Source organism: Aethalodelphis obliquidens, unplaced genomic scaffold, assembly GCF_003676395.1.
Source record: "Aethalodelphis obliquidens isolate GAN/ISIS:26980383/991018 unplaced genomic scaffold, ASM367639v1 scaffold19, whole genome shotgun sequence".
NCBI lineage: Eukaryota > Metazoa > Chordata > Mammalia > Artiodactyla > Delphinidae > Aethalodelphis > Aethalodelphis obliquidens.
In genome coordinates this window covers 13,957,628-13,967,241 of record NW_020837963.1, presented here as the reverse complement: position 1 = coordinate 13,967,241, position 9,614 = coordinate 13,957,628, and the positions used below count along the sequence as shown (strand labels likewise).

At 45.2% G+C, this 9,614-nt stretch overlaps 2 protein-coding genes and 1 long non-coding RNA gene across 6 annotated transcripts in view; 2 read left to right on the top strand and 1 right to left on the bottom strand.

Moving 5' to 3' along the window:
- Positions 1-3,016, top strand: part of LOC113626791 (uncharacterized) — a 29,083-nt gene extending 26,067 nt beyond the window's left edge. Inside the window, exon 3 of the long non-coding RNA XR_003435273.1 lies at positions 2,597-3,016. This is a non-coding gene — a long non-coding RNA (uncharacterized LOC113626791). The remainder of the gene's footprint in view (positions 1-2,596) is intronic.
- MALT1 (MALT1 paracaspase) overlaps positions 1-4,379 on the bottom strand; it is a 59,191-nt gene extending 54,812 nt beyond the window's left edge. For 3 of the 4 annotated variants that reach the window (XM_027118624.1, XM_027118626.1, XM_027118628.1), the window contains exon 1: positions 3,996-4,379. In XM_027118624.1, coding sequence (XP_026974425.1) covers positions 3,996-4,270 — 275 coding nt within the window. In that variant the 5' untranslated portion in view covers positions 4,271-4,379. The remainder of the gene's footprint in view (positions 1-3,995) is intronic. The other variant, XM_027118625.1, reaches the window with a different exon arrangement.
- On the top strand, positions 4,290-5,233 carry MALT1-AS1 (MALT1 antisense RNA 1; the record flags this gene model as incomplete). The annotated part of the gene is given in 2 exon segments (XM_027118394.1): positions 4,290-4,567; positions 5,044-5,233. Coding segments are annotated over 2 exon segments (468 nt in total), but the record flags the coding sequence as incomplete, so codon positions are not given.
- Between the last annotated feature and the right edge of the window lie 4,381 nt (positions 5,234-9,614).

Here is a 9,614-nt window from a genome sequence, read left to right as displayed (position 1 = left end):
GAATCCAGGAGTTCAAAGCAAAGACATGGGCTGAAGATATGAACTGAGAGTAATCAACCTAAATATGTGTAAAGCTAGGAGGACTTAAGGATAACACCAAGGTGGGGATTAGGTGAAGAAGCCTAGACAAAGAGATACAACGCCTAAGCCCTAGGGCATTCCAAAAATCCAAAGATGAAGAGGTAGAGACTGAAGAGATAGGGACAGGAGGAAACCTTCCTATCATAAAGTGCTCAAGGGCAGGATTCCGTAGCTAAAAGAGCACCTTCTATACAGCAAGTATGCAGTGGCTGACTGTTTTCCCTGGTCCCAAAGCCCCATCTCTAAGCTCCCTCCTTCATGGAATTTACACACTATTAGAGCCTCCTGAAAGTTCTGCCATCTTTGGGGCTCGAACGTTCCAAGCCTCCGCAGAATTCACACGGCTTGGGCAAGACACTCAGAACCTGTGCTTATCTACACTGACAGCAAAGGGCATTCAATATTCAGGCAGTTTGGAATGGAACTAGGGCTGAGTTTGTTTAGGGCACTCCCACATGTTCATGGTTTGGGAAACTAAACTATATGTAAGGATTTATCCTGAATCACCAATAACCATCTGGAAACACTCCTTATCCCTGATGGGACAGTTCAGAAGGAACTCCTGTGGCTTATTTATTAAATTCTTACCTAGTCTGAGGAAAGTCGTATAGAGTGAGGAAAAAAAGTGAAAAGAAACAGAATAGGCAAACTTCTGGGATTTTAGGGCTGTGAATCCAGCGACTCTGCAGAAAGCACTGCACATCCTCGTGGGAACTGTCATCCATTTGGACTAGATTCACTATAATTCCTGTGTTTGACACTAGAGAAAAATGCCTTTCGGCCCTTCTACTATTGTAGATGCTCTTTTGCCATCGGTATGAAATCGTTTTAAAATCACTGTTTTAGTCTTAAATAGAAAAAGCACCGCCAGCTTACCTTGCCCCCTCAGTTGTCACTCCCCAGCCTCCAAGTTCCCAGGGCTAACCTTTTGTTAGGTCAGTTTAATTCTTCTGATCTCAACAGGTATGTGAGCTTAATGTTCTCCAGTTCTCCAACCTTCAGGGTGGCCTCCACTTTCCCCAGCACAACTAACCTACCCTGAGCTAACCTTCACCATCCTGGAAGGCTGGCCAAACTCATCTGTCCCCAGTAAACTTCCCACCCTGAAATCCCCAGCTTCCACAACTTCATGCCCTTTGTTGCTTGTCTCCTCTTGCTGGACAACTGCCCTCTCTCCATACTACCTTCACCAGAGAAGTGGTCTCAAACTTTTCCATTAGTTCCTCAAACAAAGCTAATACCATTCTATAGCCTTTAACAAAACTTAACTGAAGGCTTAGGGAGGAAAACTGAACACCTGATGTCAGGTATCCACTACTTTTAGATTCCATCAGCCATGCCTCTTCAGCGACAGGGCCTTACTGATGTTCTCCCTCCTTCATGGCCAAATAGGAGTGCTCACTTCAGGAGAACCTTCTTCAGGAAAGGCCAGAGCCTTCCCTAACTAGAGTAGTAGTTAATTTCACAAATTAACCAATCACAGATCTGGTAATCTGACCCCGCCCCCTGCCCACAAAGAAGACAACTGTTTATGTTATTTTAAGTCTAGAAATTCAGAAATCTATGGACCTAGAATAATAGTATGTATCTTGGATTTTCTTTGCACAGCCAAAAGCACAATGTATTCTTCCTAGAACAGAAAAAAAAAAAAAAAAGGGGGGGTACTTCCCTGGCAGTCCAGTGGTTAAGACTCTGTGCTTCCAATGCAGGGAACATGGGTTCGATCCCTGGTTGGGGAACTAAGACCCCACGTGCCGTGCAGAGTAGCAAAAAATTAAAAAGAAAGAAAGAAAGAAAGAAAGAAAAAAGTATGCCATCTGCTCAACTTTGCAAATTTACCACTTCTTGATTCCATCCTCACATCATTACTCCATTGAACAGCCAAATAATCCCAAATCATCATTATTCTGGTTTAACCTCAAACTCTTTGAAACTCAAGGTTGTGGTGAGAATTAAATACTTAATACATTGTCTGTTATATATATTAACTGATTAATAAATGATAAAAACCCAGTTATTATTCACACCCAACATAGCCTCTAACATATTATTTGTGATTGTCTCAGAATAACAGTCTATTACTGCATAAGCCCTTATAAGTAGGAGCTAAATATCTGACATCGTTTTATCTTCTGAAACATTTGCAAAGATCAGGCACTCAAAAAACTTAATTTTGAATGAATGGTTCCCCTCTCAATTCAAAATTATTTATAGAGTGTCTAAGATAGGTTCTATGCATAACATATAGGATCTTAAATCTTCTTGTTCTCGAGGAGTTTATAAAGACGTGTACAAATAATTATAGTACAAGACAAAGTTTGGTTATATGAGAAGTTAAAAAAACTGCTAAGGGGTTCAAAGGCAGACCCAAATCGTAACAGTGATCTAGAGCAGTGGTTCTAAGTGTAGTCTGGGAAGCCCTACTGCAGTTCCTTTTCACAGGATGCCCAAGGTCAAAATGACTTTTCATAATAATACTAAGATGTTATTTATTTTTTTCATTCATTCTCTCAAGAATGGACATTGGCATATCCAGTGTTACCTGACCTGTGACAGTGCAACAGACTGAGTGCATAAGGACATAAAAGATGCCGGTTCTCTGGGATTAAGGCAAGACATTAAAGAGATTTTCAAAATGTAAAACAATGCCACTTTTCTAACTAAATTTTTTGTTTTGGAAAAGTTTGTTCTTCCACAAAAACATGTCATTTCTGTTAACATGTAATGAATTGTTCTCTTTAAATATTAAAAAATTCTTGATTTTAATTTCTAATATGGTAAATATCAGTATATGTTGTATGTATGTAACATATAGAACCCACGTTAAAAACTCTCGGGCGGGGGGGCGGCGGTTTCCCTGGCAGCGCAGTGGTTAAGAATCCGCCTGCCTACGCAGGGGACACGGGTTCGAGCCCTGGTCCAGGAAGATCCCACATGCTGCGGAACAACTAAGCCCGTGCGCCACAACTACTGAGTCTGCGCTCTAGAGCCCGTGAGCCACAACTACTGAAGCCCTCACACCACAACTACTGAAGCCTGCGTGCCTAAAGCCCGTGCTCCACAATGAGAAGCTCACGCACCACAACGAAGAGTAGCCCCAGCTCGCCGCAACTAGAGAAAGCCCGCGTGCAACAACGAAGACCCAACATAGCCAAAAATAAATAAATAAATAAATAAATAAATAAATAAAACCCCAAAACTCTCTGGGGTTCTCAATAATTCGTAAGAGTGTAAAGGAGTCCTGAGAGTCTTAAGCCCAGTTCCAAGCCTGGTAATAGGAAAATGGTTTAATGTTCATGGTGAAATCAGGAAGAAAACCTGGCAAGTTGGTTTGATGGAGGAAGACGGTGAGTTTAGTTTCTTTCTTTCCCACTATCCTTCTCTCTCTACATCTACATTAAAACCTTCATGAATTCCTGCACCTCAAACCCTTCACCTTCATTATCTACCTGCACGTCCCCTTCCTAACGTCCCTTAGGTCTTCTAGGTCTGTGTATTTTAATCTTTTGGAATTACCGCCCTAACGTAATGGTCTCCAGATAGCTTTCTTTATATTCTCTTTGGTCAACCTCGATTTCTCTCTTTCAGCTAAAGGGGAGGAGAGTAGGAAAAGGGTGTGCACTGCCGGAGTCCAACCACGAATCTCTGCATTCCCAGGAGTTTCCTGGGTTCAGGCTCTCTGTCTGGAAGGTTACTTAAGTTCTCCCACCTCCTTCCCTCCGCGCTCCTTACCCCCAGCGGCCCCTGCACCATCTCAAGTGGCCCCGCTGTTTTCCAACCTCACCCATCGCCGCGTCCGCCCTCCCTCTCCCGCGCCCACTTCACTCTCCCCGCGCGCCCCCCGCCCAAGTACGCCCCCACGTGACCCCGCCCCGCCCTTACACCCCACCCCACCCCGGGCCCCGGTGCCGCACCTGAGCCGGAGGCGCCCCCGACTCCCTGCCACCTCGGCCAGCCTCCTCCATCCCCGGCCCTCGGGCGCTCGGTCCAAGCTCCGGCCGAGCCTCCGCAGCAGCGGCTCCGGAAGGCGGTTGAGGGTCACGCCGGCTGCTGCGGGGAGCGCCGACCCCGAGGGCGCGGCCGCCGGCGGCTGCGACGCCAGGGGCGGCGGGGCCTGCAGCAGCTCTCCGCACAGCGACATGTCCCGCGCCGGCGACCCCGCGACAGCCGCTGCTCCCGCCGGCCGCATCGCGCACTTTCCGCTCGCCCCCTCGCTCGTCGCGGCGCCGCGGAGGCAGGGGCGGAAGGACTAATTGGACGGCGCTGCACCGTGCTCGGAGGAGGAAGCGCCGCTTCCCGCCCCGCAGAGGCAGGTTTGCCTGGGTGAGTCGGGCCCGCTGGCCGCGGTAGCGGCTCCGGGGGCGGGGCCTCGGGCGGGGGCGGGGCTGCCCACTGCGCGCGTGCGCGCGGCCGCGCACCTCCCCCCGCCCTTCGCGCCGCCTCTTCTGGGCCGCGGCGAGGCGCGCGCTTCAAACCCGGGTGGGAGGTGGAGTCGTTGCTGAGCAGGAAGGGTCGAGTGGTGGCAGCTGGAGGAGGAAGCGGTGGAGGAACTACGGTCGGGCGGCACCACTATGGCGAGGAAGCCTGTGGCGTCGGGGCTTCCCGAGGCTGTGGGAGGAGGATTGCCTCACGCCAAGGAGGGGAGCACGTGGCTTTCCATCGCCGGTGGGTCCGCTCCTCCGGAGGCGCGCTCTGCTGACTCAGTGACTTGCGTGTGCCCGGCGACGCCACCAGCACCCGCGTTGGGCAGCCTCAGCGGAGGCTTCCTCGTTTTAGGATTAGATGTGTATGGCATTGCTAAGGGAAGTGGTGCTAGAGATCCAGATACTCAGTGGAAATTGCCTGAAATCTGTGCCTAGACTTTAACAACAACAACAAAACTGGGCTATGGTGTATTTAAACCTAATTCGATCTTGGAAATGATTGTTTTTAGCAGGAATCACCTGGTTTCCTCCGAGTCAGACTGCCATCCAGAATCTTCATAAATCACAGCAGACAGATTTATAGAGGTTGCCCTTCCCTGGAAGGATGCAGATTAGATGAAATAACAAATGCAGTCGCACCTGAGCTCACTCTCCCACTCTTAGCGATATTCGAGGCCATTGCCCCATTGAAAACTAGAGGATAGTTTGGGACAAAAGCGAGCAAGTAACTTATAAAGTGTGACTAGCCAGGTAGCCCCCAGACAGAAGGTTTCCTGGTCCAGTTTCTGGTGGCATTAACTTTTTCATCACACGGGACAGCAGGATTTTCTGTAGCAATAATTTGGACACCCAAATTCTCACTACCTTTTTTCAGGGTGGTAGCTCCACACAGCTTCCACCACATTCTAGCACAGTTAGTCACTATCCAGTGATTTTTTTTTAATCCAGTATAAGTTCAGAGTTCAGAATGCGGTATAATGGCTAAGTGCACAAACTTTGGATCCAGGAAGATCTGCTGGGTTCTAGTTTTATGATTTTGAATAAGTTACTTAATTCTCTGCCTCATCTATTAAAATGGGACTGAAAATATAGTATATATAGAGTTGTTACCAGAATTAAAGGAGTTGATGTATGTAAATCACTTAGCTCTGCTTAGCAAGTAGTAGATAATAAATGCCAACTTATCAGCATTATTCTTACAAGTGCAAATGCTTGTTTCATACTCGGTTTGACCTTGGTAAACCTTTTCCAATTACTTCTAGTGCCTTCTGCTTTTGTCCTCAGTCAGTGAACAAATATTAGTCTATTACCTTCAGGTACCAAGTATGGAAATCAAGTCTTCTGGTCTTTATTGGTCTGGTCCTTGTTAGTCTAGTCTTCTAGTCTGTTAAAATTGAGATTCAAGGGACTTTTTTCTAAGTGTACTATACACAAGTTTTTGCTTGTGCACCTGCTCATTCATTACCCTGTGAGTATCCTTCCCAATTTGACCAGGTGCATCTTAGCCAGTACAGCTCAGCTGGGTAATGATGATGTCAGAGCCCTCCCACCCCCTCCCCTGCTTCTCCTCTCTGCCTCAAGACAAGTGCCTCCCTCATTTCACTTGAGTGAAACAGGGCCCTGTTTTTCACCTAGCAATTTTATATCCTATGCATTCACCTCACCCGTCACCCTCCAGCCTCTACCTTGGACTAACATTACGTTTTATGACTGGTCTTTTTCTCCTCCCAATCAAATGTTAATCTTTTTTTTTTACTTTTTTTTTTTTTTTTTGGCGGTACGCGGGCCTCTCACTGTTGTGGCCTGTCCCCTTGCGGAGCACAGGCTCCGGACGCGCAGGCTCAGCAGCCATGGCTCACGGGCCCAGCCGCTCCGTGGCATGTGGGATCTTCCCGGACCCGGGCACGAACCCGTGTCCCCTGCATCGGCAGGCGGACTCTCAACCACTGCGCCACCAGGGAAGCCCTCAAATGTTAATATTTTTAAATATAATTTCACTCCTGTGGTTCTCTTATGGGGGCTAATGGTACAGTGGAAAGAATGTGACCTTTAGAGTTAGCCCTGAATTTGAATTTTGATGCTGCCAGTTATTAATGGTGTGACTTTAGGCAAGTTAACCTCTCACCTGCAGTTTCCACATCTGTAAAGAGTAGAAGATGATAGTACCTGTTTCAAATGGTTGTTACGAGAATTAAATGAGAGATAATTTCTATATGTACACATAGAAAGTGTCTGGGAGAAGTAGATGCAGAGTGTATTAGTACTCTCAAAGTTGCCAGGTTAATTTTGGAAAAACATAATAAACAGTAATTCAACATTGTAAATCAACTATGCTCCAGTAAAATTAAAATATTAAAAAAATAAATAAACAGTAAGTCACATACCTTTTCTATATCAGCCATTACATTTCTATAAAGATAGGAGAAAAACAGAGTGGAGATCTGACTTTTAAATGCCCCTTGAAAGTTCATGCACGTCTACAGATAATATACTTGGGAGTTCTTCCTCCTTAGTTGAAAGTGACATAGGGCTTTGTGAATCCAGACGATTTGCAGGAAGCCTGTGGTTTCATTCTATAGAAATCCATTGATGTCATCTTTAAAACACTCACACATCTGGAATCTGACCCATAGCTCTTTTTTCCTTTACGTGTTTTGACTAGAGTTGGTACTCTAACCAAAAATGCCAGAATGCCATTATTTTATATCTGGACAGATTTTCAAAGGCCCAGTGCAGGAGAATACCCAGAGGTCCTGGGATCTGTATACAACAGAGGGAAAGGAAACAGGAGTCCTGTGACTTAAATGACATTCCTTGTCTCCCACCTTATTCCATGCTCATCACCCTTTGTGACCTCCGACTCAGCCTCTGTGTTGAGTCCACGCAAGCCACTTTCTGACACAAGGTTCTCCACTTTCCTTGCTGCCCCTTCTTGCCGCCATCTCTCAAAGGATTGGGGGGATTTTCCCATTTCAATTTCAACTTGGGAATAACAGCTAAGCATTGCATTAATATTCCATACCCTTCCTTCATGATGAATCATCCAGGGCAGAGATTACATTTACTTGTCTCATTCATTCACAAATATTAATTGGATTCCTACCTTGTGCCAGGCTCTGTGCCGAATACTGTTAAGGGATGATTTTCATTTAGTTTTGTTTTTATTAAGCCTGTATTTTTTCTAGCGTTGTTTTAGGTTCACAGCAAAATTGAGGGGAAGGTACAGAGATATCTCATGTACCCTCTGCTCTCACCTACTTACAGCCTCCTCCATTATCAATATCCACCACCAGAGTGGTACATTTGTTACAACTGATGAACCTACACGGATACGTAATAATCACCTTAAGTCCATAATTTACATTAGGGGTCATCCTGGTGTTGTACGTTCTGTGGGTTTAGACAAATGTATAATGATATGTATCCACCATTAAGGTATCATACAGAGTATTTTCACTGTCCTAAAAATCCTCTGTACTCTGCCTATTCATCTCTGCTCCCTCCCAACCCTTTTCAGTCACTGGTCTTTTTATCGTCTCCATATTTTGACCCTTTTCAGAAAGTGATATAAGTGGAATCATACAGCCTTTTCAGATTGGCTTCTTTCACTTAATAATAAGCATCTAAGATTCCTCCATGTCTTTTCATAGCTTGATAGCTCACTTCTTTTTAGTGCTAAATAATATTCTATTGTCTGGATGTACCACAGTTTGTTTAGCTGTTCACCTACTGAAGGACATCTGGGTTGTGTCTAAGTTTTGGCAACTGTGAATAAAGCTGCTGTAAAGATCTGTGTGTAGGTTTTGTGTGGACGTACGTTTTCAGCTCCTCTGAGTAAATACCAAGGAGGGTGATTGCTAGATCATCGGGTAAGAGTATGTTTAGTTTTGTAAGAACCCCAAACTGTTTCCCACAGTGTCTGTGTCCTGCATTCCCACCATCAATGAAGGAGAGTTCCTGTTGCCCACAACCTGGCCAACACTTGGTGTTTTTGGTGTTTCAGATTTTGGATGAGATGGTTTTTCAAAAAGAAAGTTAAAATCATGACTCTCAACGAATGTACAGTGAATACAAGTCAAAGATTTTATTTAACACGTTAGTGAATGAGGGAACCAGAAAGGTGTTGTGACCACTTCAAAGGAGAATCCAAAAGTGAGATAAATATGTAAGCCCAGCAGGGAGCTGAGATGAATTAGCTTAATAGATGCAAAACAACTTCTTCCACAGTGGAGGAGGGAAATCCATTGAACCTCCCCCGACAGAATTTATCTATTTATAATCAAGAATTATTTGCATTAGTATCAGTTTTCTACAACTTCTATCTCTCGGAGTTGCAAGATACCTTAGTCAAAGGCAAAGAAAAGCATAGATAACCCAGACAGATGAGCTAGTTAGGACACCCATTACGTTCTACATCTTTGTTAACTCTTTCTTACAGTGCCTAGAGTACAGGGTTGACTAAATCCAATCTCTGCTTATGGCAAAGAAAGGGAGTGGTGAGTACTCTGTTGGCAGCAAGAAGGAAGGCTGAAAACGTGGAGGAGAAAGTACCATGTGGAGCAGCAAGAGAGAAAACAAAACAAAAACCTCCTCACATACAAGGGATTTCCCATGAGGCTGTCAGTGGCTAGTTTAGCAGCGCTTTATGAGATGGAAGACATTCCCGTGTACAGCACACCCCTGTATACACTGCCACTTTCTCCTTCCTATTCAAGAAAACATATCTGAGGAATAATACCAGGTATCATGATAGATACAACATTACGATAGGAAAAGTCTTGAATCAGGTCTAATTTACTATCTAAAATGCCAATCATGTATTATCTACAAAGCAGATCAGAAACTCTGATACTTAAATGATCAGCAGTAGCAAATCACTGGGGACACATTTCAACTGAAGGCAGGAACTGCAGTTGACATGATATTTCTCATGGCCGTGAGACACTTTGTTGGGGTTTTCAAAAGGATGCTAACTACGTTAAGCCACCCAACAGTCTTTTTTTTTTTTTTTTTTTTTGTGCGGTACGCAGGCCTCTCACTGTTGCGGCCTCTCCTGTTGCGGAGCACAGGCTCCGGACGCGCAGGCTCAGCGGCCATGGCTCACGGGCC